The sequence below is a fragment of the Scomber japonicus genome, chromosome 1, assembly GCF_027409825.1.
Source record: "Scomber japonicus isolate fScoJap1 chromosome 1, fScoJap1.pri, whole genome shotgun sequence".
Lineage (NCBI taxonomy): Eukaryota > Metazoa > Chordata > Actinopteri > Scombriformes > Scombridae > Scomber > Scomber japonicus.
Genome location: NC_070578.1, coordinates 19,768,389 through 19,789,919, shown reverse-complemented (window position 1 = coordinate 19,789,919; position 21,531 = coordinate 19,768,389). Strand labels below are relative to the sequence as shown.

Here is a 21,531-nt window from a genome sequence, read left to right as displayed (position 1 = left end):
TCACATCAAAAACAAACAGATGTTAGCCATCACTAAGTCTTCTTGCCAACAGTTTTCAGTCTGTCTGAGCCAAATTAGTTGACACTAATTGGACAAAACTGAAAAGTTAGCTCCAACATAGCCTATCCCTATCCCTGTCTGTTACTGTATGTCTACATAGTAAGCAGCAGAGAACATTTGAAATTTGTTTCCAGTCCAATTCTCTTCAAGAATAATTACATACTGCTCTCCTCCATGAATCATTATATTCATAATATCCTCACTAGTTCAACATTTTTCTGCAATAACAGCAGATGGTGTAATGCTGGATTACATGTAACCCTAATTACTGCACTTGTAGAAATCTTGTTTAGCAGGAGACAGAGGACGGAGCCCAACAGCTATTTTATTGCCTTTATAGCCACACACACACACACACACACACACACACACACACACACACACACACACACACACACACACACACACACACACACACACACACACACACACACACACACACACACACAGAGCAATGCCCTGTGGATTCATGCAGCTAAGCATCTTCACACCTGGCAGCTGTCAAATAAAACCACAGTTTTCTAAAGTTGTCTCCTGAAAAGCTCCCCTGGAGCAGTTGGGGAGTTAGTGAATAGCTCTAGGGATCTCTACAGCAGTCACTGAGGAAACCTTATTCATTTATTTTTTCCTAACAGAACTCCATGGCAACTGAGATACAATCAAATTATTGTAGGTTGTGATACATACCAGAGATCATGTATAAGCATTGGGACAGTGAATGTAGCTAACCTCTGGTGTCAGAGCGTTGTTGTCTGTTGTTTGGCTGGATAGCAGGACATGCGTGAAGCCCTCCTCCTTTCTGACCACAATGTCTCTGAATCGACAGTTGCTCTCGTTCTGTCGCACGTTGTACCTGAGCCGCTTGTCGAACACATAGCCTTTCTCCTCAACCAGCTTCCGCTTTACTGAGCTGGGCAGATGCATCTTGCCATTGGCCAGAGGTGAGCCTGACACAGAGAGAGGGATGACAAAACAGGTCAATCAGTCCTCTGAGACTTGTCAGGATATTAGACACCAAAAACATGAGCTAAAATATTCATTTAAAAGCTGCTTGTTTACATTTAGATATAATCACACCCTCTGTCTTGGCATGACTTCAACTGTAATAACACTTGATTGTTTCATTGCAAAGATTTAGGGATGCCAGACATACTGTAGCTTCCTAACAGTCTGTAGAAGTAACACAAGAACTCAGATGAGCAGACAAATCTTGAGATTAACCATATTTTTAACAAGGTAAATGTATCCATCAGACTTTGCATACATGTCAAATGGAAAAAAAGAAGTAGCACTGCAAAATCTGATGATTGTTTAAAATGAACACAATACAGGGGAATAAAGTTTAAACCTTGACTTTCATTTTTACTTCAAGAACCAGTGGTTTATATAATACAGTTAAACCAAGAGACTTCTTAAAACCATATAGAGCTTGATTTGACTTGGTATACAGCATGTTTGTGTATCTGATGCAGAACAGTGGAGACAATTTGTCTGGAGTGTAATGACTCATTGAGTGACAGCTGGAGGAAAATTGCTGGCCCTCATCACAGCACTGGCTCCGCAGCACTATGACCGTGTTTTTCTTTACTGTCATAATGCTTTTTTTTTTTTTTGCTTTTTTTTTTGCATTTCAACCCAAGTGTGGGTGTAACCAAAATAAGTTATTTCAGCAAATGGACATGTTTACTTTGACCGATAGAGGTGTATGTGTTGCTTTCTGTGTAACCCTACTATGACCTTCCTCATATTTTCCTCCTGACATTTTTCTGTATATTCCACAAGCAGCTCAAAAATGTTTGCTGTATGCAGGCTGTCCTTGAAATCTGTGATTGTGAAGTTATTGCAGCAAGAATATATTATAGAATATATGATTGTATTTTACTATATACTAAGATACAATCAGAAGTTTCAAGCTAAGTTTTGGTCTTTCTTTTTCAAACACAAGTTGTTTGTAATTGTTTGTTGTTTGTAGGAATTTTACTTTGTACCTATTTTCGGCATTGCTTTAATTTATCATTGAACAGCTTTTTTCCATAGTAGATTTACTTCTGTCTCAACATCTACATCTGGCAAGCATGTTACTAATGTGCCAAGATAGCTTTCACCTGTTTCTGTGTCATTTGATGGTATTCTCTCAGCTGGATGTCTGAGCTGCAGTGGGATTCTCTGAATTTCAAGTTTTCTTGACACACAACACACAGCTGAATTTTCTTGCTATCCCAAGTTTCACATTTGAAAAGTGTCAACATCATTTTTAGACCACACAGAAACCTTCATTTATTCAAATCAAAAAGCTGTTTTGATTCCTAATATGATGATATGATACCTAAAATGATTAGATCAAACCTGAGCTACAGAATCCCACTTGTACACTTTGATACGCTGAATTAATCAGAAGAAAGAATCCCAAGTTATGCAATGCATCCTTATCTGAGATAATCTAGTGATGTTGTGGAATAAAATAATAACCTGCAAATAAGTCATACATCACTCCAAAACACAGGCATGGCTTTTCTCACAAACATTTAAGCCAATGATCTGAAATATGAAAATATTAATTGAACAAACACTAAAAGCTGGGTCTGTAACACAGCAGGTGAGTCTGACATGTTGCTGTCAGTAGAGACTTTGAGACAAAATAAGAGCCTCAGTCTGTGTTTTAGCAGTGTGTGTTTTCCAAGATGAATTATGCAGTAAAGAGGCAGAAGCAGGCAGTCCTCCAGAATCAGTAAAACTTGACCTTTGAGTTGGTCACTAGTGGAAATAGACTGAATGGGGGGGAAAGGCAGGTGTAACTTTTTGTAGTGTTATGAAAACCCATGGAGGTGTAAAAGAATAATTTCTTTTAGAGTTATGATAAATTATCCATCAAGCCAATCATTTAAGATGTTAAATGCTAGATGACTTTGTGACAAGGCATCATCCAAAACACAACTATTTAAATTACACTTGCATTTTCAAAATTGGAAACTACAGTATTTCCTCTAACAGAATCATCTGGACAAACAAAATTTGATTAACAGTGATTCCCAAATTGAAGAGCCCGTTTTAACTCAATTATACAGCGGAAGACCATAAACAGAGGTCAGCTTGGATAGATGAGATTTCCTATGGTACAGTGCTTCAACACTGTTTAAGGATGAGCAGCTCCCTGAGCCAAAGAACATTCACCGACACATCTTTATACATGTGACAAAACTGCTTGACAATTCTGGAAAATTAATGGATGCTCTGTGCTACTGGTGGTACTGGTAGCTAGCTAATTGTCACACTGTTCAACATGACAATTATTGTGGCAAAATTAACATTTGCAACCATTCTGTCTTCACTCATTATCCACTCTCACAATTTCAGACTTTCTTTTGTGTTCCTGCAGACTATCATTGATCCTTATGCTAAAAAAAAGATGGGATTGACATCACTTATATGTCAACTCTTCTTCTGTGGTGAGACAGCAAAACTGGATGAGCACATTTAATGACATTCATAATCAATCAAACAGGCATCTCGAATTTCAAAATCTTGCTTGTATTGTAAATTCACTAAAGCTGACATGAGATTTGATACCTTCTTGTTGCTACTATTTTAGCAAATATTCTCAATCCTCTTCTACATCTGATTTTGTGACCTTGTGTGCACATTTTGCTACCAGTTGACAGTCACAGAGACATCCTCTGATAATGGATGGAGCTGAGAGAGCTGAATGAGGTGAGCAGGGTAGTCTTTCGAGGATTAGGAGATTAGTATACATAATAGCTGAGAGAGTGATAGCCATTAGGTTTGGTTGTTGGCCCCAATGTTATCAGATAGAGAAGCTCTCTGATGAGGTCTTACAATCACTAATCAACTTAGTGAACAGCTGGTTATGGGACTTTCAGTTTTCATGTTCATATTCTGGTGTGCCTAAACCTAAACCACAACCACAAGTTAAATACATTGACTTACATGAGTAATATTGCTAAAAGTAACAAAACACCCAAACCAAGACCATGTGCAAACATTCTGTACATTTTGGGTGACAGAACAGAGCAGTAAAGGTTTCTGACACACACAACAGCAGCAACAGCACAAATCCCACAGCAGGTATTATGGAGGAGTGAGAATGAGAAGATTCCATGTTAATTCTACAGCTGATATTTAATTCAAATATGGTTTCCTTCCATTACCATCTAGATTTTCTGTTAAACAAGCGGAGATGACTTTTTGAAAATGTATGTAATGATTAACTATAGAGGTGCAGTCTCTGGACTGTGACCCAGGAGTGAAATTCAAAGGTGTTATCAGCTGCTTCCTTATAAAGAACCACTGTAGGAGCTTTAAGAGCTGTGTGTCAGCACAGGCTTTCACAGAACAGTGTGGATGCTAAAATAGACTTGTCTTCATGAATGATACAATCTGCAGTATCACACAGCAGGAAACACTCATCATGGAAATAAAATAAAGTATCCATCAAATAGATAATGGTGCATAATATAAACCAAATCAGTTATATGCAGGTAATTTCCTGTTATGTTAGCAAATTGTCAGTACCTGCATAATAATGTATTCATGCAGATAAATTAACACTGCAACAATTATTAGTCAGTATTTGTTTATCATAATTCTATCTAACAATCTGTGATGGCTGAAAAGCAACAAAAAACTGCAGTCCAAAAATGCCAGACATGTCTCCATTACTTAGTCTGTCCATCAGAGAGCACTGACAAGCTCAATTTTAATAGAAGACAGTTATTTATTTAAACATCCAGCAGATACGGAGCAAGATTATCATTCATTTGGAGTTATGTGTGTGTGTGTAACTTAATGAATGTACCAATGAATCTAAGTCCAATATCCACTTTGCTATTACTCTTATCATGGCACAGGATGTACTAGTAAAATCTAATTCAGTAAGATAAAAGTCTAAGAGATTCAATCACCCCAGATCCTTGTGGCCACTAGCTGTAGCTTGGCAACAAAAGCAAAACTACAAATGTGACTGTGGCACTGTTTCCCTCTCCACCAAGATCATGAGATGAATATATGACACTTTATGGTAGCTAAATGCTCCACTATGTTACCAGTTGCCGTTTGGTGCTGGGTATATAGTATGCAGTGAGTTTTTAGAGCTTTTATGTTGAGAAAAGCTGCCAAAAAACAATTATGGAAGTGAATCAAAGTAGCAAAATTGCAGGTCAGAACAACAAGAACTGAAAGATACTAAAAAGCTCTCTGTGGTTTCATCACTGCCACATACACATAAGTGAAAGACATCTATTATTAATACAAACATGATTTGACAAGTTTAATGATAAAACACTCATAGTCTGCTGTTAGTAAGATGGTAAATCCATGGAATGTAAAAGGTTTAAAAGATGACACAGTCATGAGTAATAAACCAAGAGTTTGTGTTTAGTATTGTGTTTAAAAACATTAAAACTATATTTAAAATGGTTCAAATGTAGTGTATTTCACATTGTTCTTTCAATTATTTATTGCTGTGTTTAAACTGAGATAGTGTATCAGTGACCTTCCATCTCTTCCCACATACCAAGAGGAAATCAGTTTTTTTCCTCATTCGAATAAACGCTCACACTCAAAAAACATCAGCCTATCACTTGTAAGAATTATATTTCAAATGTCAAATATTGTATTAAAAAATCCAGTTCTATTTTCCATTTCATTCAATTACTTAAAATCATACCTAGTTCACTGGTGAATTTCTGTCCAGTGGTATCCATGTCTCCTAGATCCCCCTCCACTCTGTCTGAGGACAGTCTATGTGACCTTGCTGCCGGCCTGTACACGAGCGGCTCCATCTCTCCATTCTGGAGTCCGTTATGAGGGTTCCTCACTGGGGCAGCAAAGTGAGGAGGAGCCTTGTAGGTCATGGCTTTGCTCATTCTGTCCCCTAAAGCATGCTTCCCATGTCCTACACCCACTCTCCTTTGTTTCTGAGTGGGTCCCGGTCCTGACCCTCCACTTCCAATCCCTAAAACAGTTCCGCCTCTAACCCCTACAGCTGGGCCACAAGTACTTTTCTTCTTTCGGGCTTCAGACCGAGCTTTGGAGATTTCTGTGGCAGATGGGTGGCTGGTCATAAGGCTCCCTCCGCGATTTTTTGGAATTTTGGGCCGTTTGTGTGAGTGCAATCGCAAGCTATTGAACTGGTCGATGAACTCCTCACAGTGCAGTAGATGGTGCTCTGGCTCCCAGGTGTCCTCTTTACTTCCATAGCCCTTCCACCTAATCAGGTACTCCCATTTACCCTTCTTGTTCCGCCTCTTGTCCACAATCCGCTCCACCTGAGGCAGCAGAGAAATACACTATTAGACTCTACTTCAATGGCAAAAATACATTTTTAATATACTTGAATAAAATAATTAAAGAAATAACACAAACTGTGCATACAATCTAAATCATGTAACAAAACATAAATAAAACAGATACAAATGACTGCATATGCCAATAAACTGATAAAAGGACAAACATATTTTTGAATTTAGCATCAACACATTAAATGATTTCTTAAAAACATTAACTTTACTATTGTGAAAATTATTACATTCAATGTCAATGTCAATACATGTTCCCTATTTTGTTCTGATAAAAAAATAATACAGCATCTGAGGCCCTTCATATGATTTTGTATTGCTGAAACTCAAATGGAGACTGGTTTCCATGAGTACATTCATGAAACATTCATGTTCCCCAGAAAATGAACCCTTCCACCTTATATATATTTTATATTTTTTTATGTTGAATTATATTTTGAGTGAGGGAGTGTCTTAAAAAAAGGTACAGTTTGTGACATGTCAAGTTTAAGATATGAGCTAATTCCCTGTAAGAGGAAGATAAGACACCGGAGTGGAGCTGAGATGAGCTGCAGGCTGCTATCATTAAGAAAATTTAAACAGTGGCTTTCTGAGGCCAAACCAACACTAGCAAAGCCTCTCTACTTTCAATTGTATTAGGTCAGAAGAGGCCACAAGGCACTCGAAAATTGACACAAGCATTATTACATTACATACATAATTACACAAATTCTTCAAAACCTTCAATGGGAGAAAATAGTGATGCTAGTTTGTGTGCTGTCATATAAAACATTCTTTCTGTCTCTTTCTCTGTCCGCTAAGTTTGTGACATTAATTTAATCAAATAATGGATTACATAAAAATGAATACATACATATGTTTCACTTTAATAAAGTATTGTTTTATCAACCACAGAGCCATGACATCCTCCATCTGATAAAAAGCTAACTACTACTACTATCAACGGACTTCACAAAATATGTGTTTGACTAATCACTTAAATGATTGGGGTGTGAATCACTTTGATCTACTTTGATTGCATTCAGTGTGATTCACTATTCAAAAGGTGCTGATTAGACTCAAGGTGCCATTTCAGGGTAATAAGCTATTCATTCAACTTAATTTGATGAAGAATGGACATGCCCCTTTAAAAGAGACCATATTTTGGCAGACCAAGCTCAGGCTAAATGCCAGTTTATACTGTACAAACATTCAACAGGTGGACTGAGAGTCAACTCCGATGAGATTTTGACAAATATTTGGCTTTTATTGAGTTGTAATTATTATACTCTATTGTGACTGGATATCTTCACACCACTACAGTACCCTCTGTGGATGTCAATTTCCCAGGTCAGAGTTATGTGAATAATGATCTAAAAAAAACTTTGATGTATTAATTCAACCCATCGCATTATTAATCCTCAAAATGTACAAATGAATTGAAAAGACACATCTCAGTGTAACATGGAGATTTTTGCTTTTTGTTTGGTCTGTTTTGATTTTTGGTTTTGACATACAACATACAACAAGTGTCATAAAAAGAAAAAAACATCACACATTACTTCATTCTTTCAAAATAAGAGAAAAAGACAAGAAAAACCTACAGCTAGAGTATGTTAAACACTCTGCATACAGCTTTAAGCAGCATGGGTTTGAGGCCATGAGACTGTTAGTTGGAAGGTTTCAACAGAGGCTTTAATGCAGCTGTGGTAATAACTGTTCGTCTTGTTCTCAGATGTGCCAAGCACATTAACAAGAATAAACAGCCTTTGATGGGTGAGCCGCAGGGGTGTCTCTGAAATGAACAGACGATGAGGATGCTTATCGTCCCAGACAATGTCACACTTAACAGCATTGCAGAGAGACACACGCAGAGAACAGAAGAGAATGGAAGAGAGAACGCAGGGTAAACTTCCTTACACAGACTAGAGAGGTTTACAAACACTTGATGCTGACATGAGCTGGCAGAGATTGAGTGAATATGTGGATATCCTGCCTCAGCATCTCACTCCAACCATAGAATATACACTGATCTGTTACATGATGCTTTATAACAGAACTGTATTCATCACATAGGTAGGACTGCAAAATGTATCTGAAAAAAAAAGACTGCTATCTCAATTCAGACTATAGCAGCAATGACTATTACCTAGATACGCCAAATATATGGCTCTGATCACTATTCCTAAAGGAATTAATGCTTCATCATATTATGTTACCTGCTCTAACTTTACACTAATGTTAAGTGTTGAACATCAGTCAAGGTAAAAATATGAAAAATCCTTCATTTTGAGACCACGGCTGATTTGTGATCATGCTGAGCTATGGAATCATACAAGAGTGTTTTTAATGAGTAATTATCATGTGGTTACAAACTATGAGTATCACACAACAACAATGACAAAAAGCAGTGTGTAGTGGAGTATATTGTTTGAACGGTCTGCATGAAGACTATAGATTACAATACTTTTTTTTTTTAATTCAAGAGTCTGAGCAGAAATACACTTGATTATCATCTTAACCACAATTGTGCAGCCAAATTCTGATAAATCATTAGCAGCAATGTTGACATGATGATAAAACATTTGTGCAGATTTACAATAAGGCTGGAGATACTCGCACCAATTTGATCCGTGGGACTGAAAAGTAGACTATTCAATACAGACAGACATTCATGGTTCCCAGCTGGTGTTTTCAAATGACTAGTGATCACCTAACATTTTCTCTAGTGCCACCATGAGTTTGACATCTGTGGTTTTGTGTGAATGTTTTAACAATTACTGGGTGGATTGCAATGAATTAACATGCATGTGTCCCTTTGGATTAACTGTAACAATTTTAATCACTCGATTTTTCATTGATCAACAAATATCCAAGTATGTATATATTTTGGTTAATAACCAAGTACTAATGACATTCCTATCAGCCTCAGCTGTACTATGGTTTTATGCTAATTAGCAAATGTTAGCACTCAGAAAAACAGCATAGAGGCACCTGCCAACGTTCCCACTGATCAAGACTAATTCATTTCTGAAGTTTGACATGTTGCCTTTACATCGGAGTGATCAGAGAAAAAACATGTTCAGGTGCCAAAGAAGTCTCTTGTTTAAACATTTGTACAGTAAATTACTTTTAGAAGTGGAAAGCAAATATGATTATCCAAACTTCCCATTCTTAATGTTTATTACATCTTGCATTGCTACTTCCTTGTTAAACTTTGTCCAGCTGTACTAACCATGGTTGTGTACGCACACAGTTTTACAATGTAATGGATGTTAATGCTGTGATAGATATTGTGGGTGTGTTCACTTTTGGTTTCAATACCAAATAAATGTTTGGTTGAATGGTCATTCATATTGGTTGCCCATCGTAAAGCTGGGGACTATGTCATGGTCACTGACAGGAATGATGACTAAAATACTCAGTCAAGACTGGTATTTGAAAGAAATAAAAAAAAGTTTAAATGCAACACTTTCTAAAACTACTTGTAAAATGTTCCACATCATGACTGCCCTACCTGAAAAATATTTATTCTGGATGTAAGATATAGTTTATGAGCTATAAAAGGAAATCATGCTTCTAGTCTAGTTCAATATATGTGTCAGTTTTCCTGACAGTTAGGACATATAGTGAAAACTTGCACATAAAATATTTGGATAAGTCTGAAAATAGTATTCATTTTTGTATTTTGATATGTCTTACAGTCTCCTATGACTGAATGGCAAATTCTACATAAAATGCACAAAAGGAGTTGGAGCTAGAATTTCCGACAGAACTGAATGGAAAGAAAGGTAGTCTTAAAGGGTCAAAACCACAGCAACAACATTTTGTGAGACCAATGGTATGGGTTTTAAGGGCTAAGGGCTCATTATGCTACAGTTTAGAAAGAATATTTAAATATTTGAATGCACTGTGGAATTTGTATTAGAGCCAGTTAAATTTGAAGGCAGACACTTCATGAGCGTGCAGAGGTAGTCTGACTACAAGGAGAGGGATTTAAGCAGGAGTACAGGAAAGCTGTGCAAGCAACAGCTGGGTGCAGACAAACAGTTATGAGAAGGAGCAGAGCAAAACTACGCACAAGCGGGGACAAGTGTTAGGGCAAGGTTTTGTGGGAAAGCATACTCTCAAATTGAGAGACTATGCCCTTGAATAGTTCTGTTGAAGGCAAAGGATTATAGTGTCTTTGAAGGGGAACTCTGACGATTTTACACATACCAGTATGTTTACAGGTCTTGGGTAGTAATGCTGCATATGAAAAAGGTAACAGTCTTTTGTGGCTTCAAACGTGCTTGAGTTGCATAAGGACGATGCATTGGATAATATCGGTGTGATGATTTGACACTGAAGAAGAATGCATGGAATTAAAAGTAAAGTGCTTTAAAAGAGCTCAATCATAATCACAGGAGAAGAGAAGTGTTTTTAACCTGGATTTAAAAATGTTCACAGTTGGAGCTGATTTCAGTTCTGCTGGTAGTTTGTTCCAGTTGTGTGCAGCATAACAGCTAAAAGCTGCTTCACCATGTTTAGTTTGAACTCTGGGCTCAACTATCTGACCTGAGTCAGTAGATCTCAGAGCTCTACTGGGTTTATATTCTACTAACATGTCATTTATGTATTCTGGACCTAAACCATTCAGTGATTTGTAGACCAGTAGCAGAACTTTAAAATCTATTCTATAGCTGACTGGGAGCCAGTGTAAAGACTTGAGAACTGGAGTAATGTGCTCTGATCTCTTTGTTCTGGTTAAAACTCGAGCTGCAGCGTTCTGAATGAGATGCAGCTGTTTAATGCTTTTTTGTGGGAGTCCAGTCAGAAGACCGTTACAGTAGTCGAGTCTACTTGAGATGAAAGCATGAATCAACTTCTCCTGGTCTGTTTGAGACATAAAACCCTTCACTCTGGATATGTTCTTAAGCTGATAGAAGGCTGCTTTGGTGATTGATTTGATATGACTGCTGAAGGTCAGATCTGAGTCTATCAGCACGCCAAGGTTTCGGACTTGGTCCCTAGTTTTTAGAGAGAGTGACTCGAGATGTTTACTGACAGCAATTTTAATTGAAGGAAAATTTGGTTCATCCAATTAGTTACTTGCTCTAAACAGTGACACAATGACTGTATTGGACTATAGTCATCTGGGGACAGTGCTAGGTATATTTGCGTGTCATCTGCATAACTGTGATAGTCTACATTAGAATTCTGCAGAATTTGACCCAAAGGCAGCATATTTAGACTGAACAGAAGGGGTCCAAGAACTGACCCCTGAGGAACTCCACATGTCATAGCCACTCGATGGGATTCATAACTCCCAATGGTCACAAAATAACTCCGCTCTTCCAAGTAGGACCTGAACCAGTCTAGGACTGTTCCGCTGAGTCCTGCCCAAGTTTCCAACCTGTTCAACAGTATACTGTGATCCATAGTGTCAAACGCAGCACTGAGATCCAACAGGACCAGAACTGACACCTTGCCTGAGCCAGTGTTCAACCTTATGTCAACACTCTAATAAGAGCTGTTTCTGTACTATGGTTAGGTCAGAAGCCTGATTGAAATTTGTCAAAAAGTCGACTGGAGTTCAAGAAATTGCTGAGTTGATTAAAACCCACTTTCTCAATGATCTTGGCTATGAAAGGAAGATTTGAGATAGGTCTGTAGTTGGTTAACATGGAAGCATCCACCGTTCTCTTTTTTAAGAGTGGCTTAATGGAAGTTACTTTTAGGGGTTTAGGAAACGTGCCTGATTGAAGTGACCTATTTATTACTTGTTGCAAATCTGTTTGGACAGAGTTCACAATAGTTTAAAAAAAATCTGATAGCATTGTGTCAAGACAGCATGTTGATGGTTTTAGATGCTGAAACTGTTTCCTCTATGGTTTTTTTGGTCAACTGTTTTAAATTCTGACATCGCAGTTGAGTTATTCCTGGGAGGTCTTAGGAATTGTGTCATTTTATTGTTTTGTTGATTTGTGTTGATATTTAACCTTATGGATTTTTTCACTGAAAAAGCAAATTCATTGCATTTTTCTGTGGAAAGGAGTTCTGGAGCGATCTGTTTAGGGGGTTTGTAAGCTTAAAGTGTAACTGTCTAGTTTTGAGAGCTTTAAAATGACAAAGACTTTGTTTGTAGAGGTCAAGGTGAATTTGAAGTTTATTTTTTTTAAAGATTTATTTTTGGCCTTTTTTGCCTTTATTCAGACAGTCTGGCAGAGAGGCCGACCGGATACAACGAGAGAGAGAAGGGAATGACCAGCAGCATAGGTCCCTGGCCGGATTCAAACCAGGGATGCTGCAATTTTATGGCATGCATCTAACCACTCGACCACCGGGGCACTCCTTATCACATTGTTTTTAACCCATTATGAGTCTTAGAATGATTTGGAAGTGAAACCTTCCGTTCACGTTGATCACCGTTATCACAGTGGATAAAAGAACATTGCAATTGCATGGCTAGTCACTGTAGAGTAGAGAGTAAACTTTATCGTCTCTAAGGGGAAATCTATCTTGGGAATGGTGCTACAGTCTGTTGTTTCACATAAAAATATCTTAAAAACATGAGGGAAATAAAAGAGAGTAAAATAGTTATGTAAGAAGGTGCAAAGCCTACCATCACTCATTACAGAGCAAATGAAAGTATGTTAACACCATGACTGCAAGAAATATAATTAAAGCACAAGTGTTTTCACTCAGATCTACTGTGCTAGATTATCAGAAGTATACAAGCCTGAACATTCACAAGATCAAGCATTGTGTGTCCCTTTTGCAGGCAGTGGATTTGTGAATAGTGAAAATCAGGAGATTCCTTCTGTTTGTTGATTCTACAAAGAAAGATGGTTGGAAAGTTTCGACAGGGGGTTTAATGCAGCTGCAGTAATAACTGCTCATGTTCTCAGATGCTCATAGTCCCAGACAATGTAGGACTTAACCACGTAACAAAATAGCAGAGCGATATATGCAAAGAAAAGAAAATATGGAAGGGGATAGACAGAGAGAGAGGCAGCATAATACACAAACCAGAGAGGTTTAGTAACACTTGGTGCTTAAGTATGAGCTGGAAGAATGGAGGTGGGCATTTTCCATGAAAGATGTTGTAAAAGACTTTAATGTGAATGCATCATGGTCCATCAGGGATGTCAAGATGTATATTTTACACCCCAACATCAACTGTCAACCACTGGGTGTGCTTATCATTGAAAGAGGACACACCTCTGACCACACTCAGCAATGATGCTGTTTCTGCACCCAGCATCTGCACCAAAGAACAAACTGCTGGTCTTATGTCTCACAAGAATCAACAATATCTAAGCTACACTGACAACTGTCCAAAACCAAAATCCCTGGAAAAATCCAGCCAATGCTGTGACTGAGATCCAGTGTGGTATTATGGTATAATGGATCTTATGGCGAGACTGATTTCTCATGTTTATACATCACGCTTTGTGCAAAACAATTACAAAACAATTTCAGAAAAGCTTAAGATTTTCCCCAAAAATGCATTTACATTCCTTTTAATCTTGTTTACAGCAGGTCCACAACTATCAAACCAAAACCCATGTGTGGGCCTAAAACCTAGCTCAAAGGGAGGACCCCATATGCCATCTCAGGGAAACTCAATACTGTCAAGTAAAAAGTAGCAGCTAAAGACACCACGTGTCATCACTGTTACACATGTCTGTCAGGAACCTCTCCAGGCCAACAGTACGGTAAGCAATGGCAAGCAACGCAGTGTGTGGACCTGCTTGTGGAACTAGATGAGTTAGAAGATCATTGAACTCCTTAGGGTTCAACCTCTGGGAACCATGAATATCTGTGTCAAATGTTAGCATAGTTAAAACAAGATGCAAACTCAAGCAGACTTTCAGAGTACAAGAATAATACAAAATCATTATTTTCAGTTTTGAATTCACAAGGATAGTGAAGTGGATTAAAACCTCCCACCTTTACAATCCATTGCAAGCTAAATCATTCAAACTAACCACAGCCATTATTCTTCGGGAATGAAAATACAAACTTTTGCCAGACACCTTTCAAGCCTAGAGGAGGTGAATATTTCATGTTCAAAAGCCTGCTCTTCCAAATCCAATGTTGGCTTAAAACACATAAACATATCAAGTGCTGAAGTGAATTAGAAACCCCAAACTTCTCTCTAGCAATACAGCTGTACTTTATTTTCATCAGATATTAGACTCCATAGATCATTTTCTTCTTTTAATGTGTGCAGTGCTGTTTCAGTGTTGAATGTACTGAGTAAATTAAGTGAGCAGTGAGTAGTTCTGAATAGCTACTGACTCCAAGTTTTGGTTAACGGTCAGGGATATCCTACAACCACCCCATGTTTAGATATTACAGTAACATTACAAGGGTCTCTGTTTCATTCATTACATCACTTAGCTATAGCAGGTCTATTGAGTTATACAACTATGTCAGACAAACAATGTTTGCTAATTCATTTAAAACTTACACTTTACACTTGACTGTTCCTGATGTGTTTACTAGGAGGTAGAAAAAGACAAAACAGGGTGTTGTACATCGCACTGTACATGTTACATTAAAATGAGGAACTGCATAGTAGGACATGCACAAAACAGCTCTGGCTTAACTTTTTCACTTTCTTTCCCTGCATTCACATGCTGACACAAATACGTGTTACCATGGTTACCACATTATGCCGTAAACATATACTATACTGTAAATTGCCTATAGATTGCTCCCCTCCTTTGACAGAAGGAATTAACAGCAGTTTCATTTTCAAATTCAGGCCAAAATCACACATATACTGTCACAAGATCCCGATCCAGAGATTGCTTGGAAGCAGACTGGGAGACTCATCTATTCAGGTGATCTTGTTCCAGGTGTTTAGCCTACACCAGAGTTTGATTGACAGCTTTCACACCACCCTAACTAACCGAACTAAATGAACAAAAGCACAAGAGCTCATTTGAACCAAACCAAACCTACGGAGCTCTAGTTGGCTTGGTTGCTTTTAAACAATCATCAGCACAACACCAGACACACTTGCTGAATAAAAAAAGATATTTGGAGGTCAGGAACCAGGCCGTCTTGCTCTTTCTTTTTAAAGTATAGATTTTTTCATAGTGCTTTCAGTGTAGGCATAGTGAGTGAGCAGGAGCAGTAGATGGATGTCTTAGAAAAGCTACATAAAGTGAGTCATCAGATTAACCAAACTCCCAGCTTCACAGAGTCCTTTTAGAAAACTATGAGTGATGTCAAGATGTTCTTCCTCATTGAAAACATCCAAGCTTATTCTCAGCTAGTGACGGCCCAGTGTGTGTGTGCGTGAAAGCCTCCTGTATAAATGTGAGCTGCAGTGACATTTGGAGTCATCTTGTTTTTATTTTTCTAAAAATATATTCAACACATCCACAAGAAAATTAATGGATGGAGTGGTAAGAAAAGGGAGGAGGGATTGTATTGCATGTGGGTGAAATGTTAATGTGAATGAACATTTCTGTGACCCAGAGATTGAACTGCAGGCCGTATGGAATTATGCATATTACTCCTACCTACCTCACTCCACAGTTTCAAGACTTTGAACTCGGCATCCCAATGCTTTTGTAGCCTGGAGACTGCAAACATATCATATGGGATGAAACATTGCTAACTTTTCTGTATATTAACTTTCCCACTACAGACAATGGAACACTGGACCTAGTGTATGCAAATGCAAAGGATGCATATAGTGCCACAGCTCCTCCTCCCTTTAGCAGATCTAATCACAACCTCGTCCTACTGATACCAAAGTATGTCCCTCTTGTCCAACAGCAGCCTGTATTCACAAGGACTATTGGGGGGGGGGGGGGGGGGGGGGCGGGGGGACTTAAGACCCTAATGAGGCACTGCAGGACTGATTTGAGTCTACATACTGGGATGTGCTGCCACATCAACAGCACGACAAACTGCATCATACAATACATCAAACTCTGTGCTGGAGAGGACTGTATGCTGCTTCCCTAACAACAAGCCCTGGATCACCTGAGACCTGAAAGTACCTCTTAATAAGAGGAAGCCTTCAGGTCTGGGGTCAGGGAAGAACTGAGGAGTGTACAGCACACCCTAAGGTTGAAGCTGAGGGGATGAAAGGACTCCTACATGGGGAAGCTGGAAGCCAAATTCAAGCAAAACAACATAAGAGATATGTTGCCTGGAATGAAGGAAATCACTGGGTTCAAGATGAAAGATTGACAGTGGGCAGCCTGGAGAGGGAAAATGAGCTAAACTGTTTCTTCAACAGGTTTAGTTGACAGCCCTCAGCTCCAACCCACAGATCACCCACCACACACCCAGAACTCCACACAACGCTTTCGCCCTTCCCCCTTCAATCACCCTGGTGAGCTTCTTGTAGGGTTTTTCCATCAGCACTTTCGGCCATGCCGAATCAAACCATGCTGCGTTGATTTGTGTTTCCATTACTAGTTTAAACATGCTGAGCTGCGCCCAGAAATTGACCGTCTCCGGAGTCAGGCCAAAGCATACCCAACCCACCTCCAAGTGGCAGTGATGTCTCACTGAGCATGGCCAATCCATGACAATATCCTTCTCCTTCTTCTCCCCCTCATCTCCTGTCTGTGCTATAGACAGAGAGAAAGCTGTTTTTTAAAGTCTCTGTGTGTTCAGCTCTCAGTACTTTTGCAGCTTATACTTGAATCTTTGTGGTTTGAAGTTTAGTTTCTCTCCTGTGTTTCTGTTTGTACTTTCAGATATCTGCTTTATTTTACCATTTCCTGATTGCTTTCAGCCGTATCAGAGTCATGTTAAGTTACTGCTGATGAAAACATTTCCTGCTGCTGCTGCTTCATATTAAACACTTTCCACAAACAAACCAAGGGAAGGCCTTTATTGTGAAGAACTTGTAGGATGTGAAATGCCACCGTTTTACCATCCTGACTTTGACCGCTAGTCACAGCTGTGATATATACAGCTTGATGCTTTCGACAAGCATGTCATCAGTGACTTCCTTCTAGGTGCTGGAGAGGCTGATCTTTGCCAAACGTATTTGACGGTGAAATCATCGCTGGACCCTCTGCAGTTTTTCTTCCAACCTCATCTGGGAGTAGACAATACCATCATCTACCTGCTGCAGTTAGATCTGGATAGAGGCACTTGTACTGTGAGAATCACATTCTTTAATTTCTCCAGTGCATTCAACACCGTCCAGCAACTGCTACTGAGGGAGAAGCTGCCAGCAATGAGGGCAGACATGACCACTATCTCCTGGATTACCAGCTACCTGACGAGCAGACTGCAGTTCACCTTGCACACCCCAGATTTTCAATACAACTCCAAGCCATGCCACATGAAGTTCTCTAATGACTCTGCAGTGGTTGGGTGTATAAGTGATGGGCAGGAGGAAGAGTACAAAACACTGGTCAACAATTTTGTGGAGTGGTCTGGAAGAAATCATCTACTTCTGAATGTGGCCAAGTCCCCATTGATGGTGATTGACTTCAGATGGAGGAGGATGGCTACACAGCCCCTGTGTATTCTGGAAAAAGGATTTTGGCGTGGTGAAGGACTACAAGTACCTGGGCGTCCACATGGAAAATAGACAGAAGACTGGAAGACCAACACTGAGGCTGTATATAACAAGGAGATGAGCAGATCCTGTTTCCTGAGGAAGCTGAGATCCTTCATTGTGTACAGCAAGATGGTGGAAATCTTTTCTAAGTCTGTTGTGGCCATTGCACTGCACTTCACTGTAGTCTGCTGGAGGGAGCAGCACTGGAGCCGGTGACAGCAACAGACTTAATAGACTGATTAAGAAGGCTGACTCCATAATTTGCCTGCAAACCAGACACCTTTGAAGTTTGGTGGATAGCATCCACTATGGATAATCCTGACCACCCTCTCCACAAACTACCGAACAGACAGCAGAGCACTTTCTCTAACAGACTGGTTCAGCTTCGCTGTCACAAGGACCAATACAGGAAATCTTTCCTGCCCAAAGTAATAACTCACAACAACACCTCACTTCTGTGTAACAGAGAACTCTCATAACTCTCAGCTTTATAGTTTCTGTCTCGACCAAACTCCGCTCTGTTTTGCTCCTTCAGTAATTTTGCTCATGGTGAATTTCCATATATTTTTACTTAAAATTTAAACAACTCTGCACACCTGTATGCTGTAATGTATCCAGCATATATATATATATATATATATATATATATATATAGTGTGTATGCTATGCTCTTATATTGAGCTATTTCATTTTATTTTTTGTTGTGTTTTTGATGTGTACATTTACAATATATTTACTGTTCCTGTGCAATGCCTGGATAACCTGCTGCTGTAAGACAAGAATTTCCCAGTTTGAGATTGATAAAGTACATCTATCTATCTATCTATCTATCTATCTATCTATCTATCTATCTATCTATCTATCTATCTATCTATCTATCTATCTATCTATCCATCCATCCATCTTATGGTGCAGTGTGGAGAATTTAGTGGCATCTAGTGGAACAGACTTGGCAGAAATGGAATATAATATTCAGAAGTATATTGTAATTAGTGTGTAATCACCTGAAAATCCCTGTCATGTTGACCCGCCATGTTTCTACTGTAGCCCAGAACAGACAAATGAAATATTGGCTCTAGAGAGAACCTTTTGTGTGTTTGTCCTGAGTTTCACAGCACCGTAGGTTCTCCTGCACACTTGGAAAGGGAGGGGAATGGGGAGGGGGGTGGAGAGTGGTATTCAGCTGGTTGCAATCTGCAACATCACTGATAGATGCCACTAAATCATACACAGTGCTGCTTAAACTGCTGAGCTGTCATAATTGTCCTATACATCAAATCCCAAGAAACAACCAATAATGACCGACATGGAACTGAAGTCTGCTCCAGTCAAACAAATACTTCTATGTAACATTATTAACTAGTTTATTGGTGCTGGCACTCACAAATAACTATTTTAAAATCCTTACTTGCCATCAACCCCAACAATGGTAGACCACTATTCTCCCTACATCCATTTGTTTTGGTAGTTTTCAAATCAAAGTTGTACCACACCACAAAATCCTGGTCAATTTATCAATCTAAGTCTCTAAAGAGGTCTGTCAGTAGCCCCACAGCAGCCCCAATAAAACATAGTCCTTAACCAAAAATAATCAGTTGGGAAATAAATAATAACAAATCAGTAACCTGTTCAGCACTGATCAGTCAATCAGCTCCACAGAAAACTAATCAATTTCCAGAGCCTACAGGGTAATAATACAGGCAGCTGCTTTCACATCAAATCAACAGTCTATGTGGAACAAACAGCATCCTCAATCTAGAAGTAAAACAGAAAAACAAAAAGGACAACATTGCTCACTACTGCTACATTGATATAAGAAATACAAACAAAAAGATCTTGCTGCTCAGTGTCAAATCTTAAGTCAATAATAGACACAGGGCCTAAAGAGCCAAAAGACGTTATTATGCTGAAATATGGACTTAATATTATGATTCCATATTAGTACTCATATTGTAGTATATTGTTTTGAACAACAGTGTTAGCCAAAACACATGAACAGGTGAACATTTGGGAGAGCAAAGGGGGGAGAAAGGATAAGTGTGGGGGGTGTTTTAAGGATATTTTATGGACCTGTGTCAAGTTCAGTTCTTGTCATTATATTCCAAATTAGATATGTTTCCAAATTACAGAACATTAATGGTAATTAAATTAAACAGGACATAACTAACTGCTTCTAGACTTACTTGCAGTATTGTCTTCTAACTGATGTCCTTTTTCACTCATAAGACATTGTCCATGCTGTGAGTCGATAATGTTATCTATATGAACACTCATACTTGATCCCCCCCCCCCCCCCCCTTTTTTTTGTCATGTGAATTCTGTGACATGTTTAAAACGTGTTATTTAGTTTTTTGTTTAATTATATCCATTTCAAGCCCCCCGTTTTCCTTTGTCACCACCATGAGCTGAAACATAAGACACCATGTCATCATAACAACCCCCTAATGACACCAAGTGACGGATTCAGTAACGCTGATGTTGAAACTTGTCAACATGCAAATTCTGGCACCGGTTCCAGAGTGATGTTGTGTACGAGGGCAGAGTGACCTTCCTGCCACCCATTTGGGCAACTTTTACGCCCAATACGGTCAGAGTTACAATTTAACAAATTCACACATCAACCATGACAAAAAAAAAAGCTCAAACAGACTTATTTACACCGCTCGATTAAAAAAAACAAACTCATGTGTCATGTTAAATGCCGAACAGCCTAAGAACATCGCTGTAAATGCTGTGATGACTAAATATCTTTTAACATGTATGCGCACCTTCAGAACCATCACTCCGTCTGTAGCTATTCACCATGTCCGTCCGCTCAGCGCTGCTGTCACTTTACCACGACTTTCAACTCGGCGACAGGCTGAGGAGTTCAGCCCGTAAAATTCATCTTGTCTATTTACCACAACCGCGAAGAATCGTATGAAAGTCTACCAGAAGCGACAGAAAGTAGAAGCATACATTAACCAACCTTGTATTCGCAAAGCTTGAGAAGGGTTAGTTTCGTCTGTTAAAGGGCTTAGGACACCGCTTTTTACATACACTACGCGACGCCCTCCCCTTTACTTCCTAATTCCATTATTCGTCAATATTACAGAGCATTTTCCTTGGACATGATTTCATCCTACCTCGTAAAGGTCTCCTGAAGCCATACTGGGGTACGGACTCCGGCGGCGCGGCGTTCTTGCCTGCCTTGTTAGCTTTTTATGGACCCCTACTCTCGCTGTTTCGCCGAAAGCCCCGATAGACGGGAATTAGCGAGCAGCCTTGTTATTCTGAGCAATCCGCAGTAGCCGATCAGCAGACAGTGTCAATCGAGCCCGGCGCTCTGCGATGGATCGTTCCACACTTAAAACAAACAACCATCGGGGCGGTGCTGTTTACCCAGAACCAAGTGGAGGACTGAAAATTAGTCCCCGACAAGAAAGCACAGCCTGGCAGTTTGCATGCGCCCTGCTCCTCTCAGCTCTGTTGCAATCCAACTACTCAACAGGAGATGATAGGTAGATGTCTTGTGCTCAAAGACACCAGCTGAAACAGATCCCTCTCTATGACCTACTCTACCTGTCCACTTTACTGTCAGGGGAACACCTGAAACATCCAGAGGAAATGCATAGTTATAAATAATAACGAAGTATGAGTTGCTGC

General features: G+C 39.3%; 1 protein-coding gene across 1 annotated transcript in view; it reads right to left on the bottom strand.

The window, feature by feature from the left end:
• The window catches only part of LOC128357093 (chromodomain Y-like protein 2), a 28,199-nt gene extending 6,955 nt beyond the window's left edge, over positions 1-21,244 (bottom strand). The window contains exons 1-3 of the mRNA XM_053317338.1: positions 21,012-21,244; positions 5,744-6,344; positions 790-1,007 (exon numbers count right to left, since the gene is read on the bottom strand). Coding sequence (XP_053173313.1) covers positions 790-1,007; positions 5,744-6,344; positions 21,012-21,035 — 843 coding nt within the window. The 5' untranslated portion in view covers positions 21,036-21,244. The remainder of the gene's footprint in view (positions 1-789; positions 1,008-5,743; positions 6,345-21,011) is intronic.
• Positions 21,245-21,531: the final 287 nt, after the last annotated feature.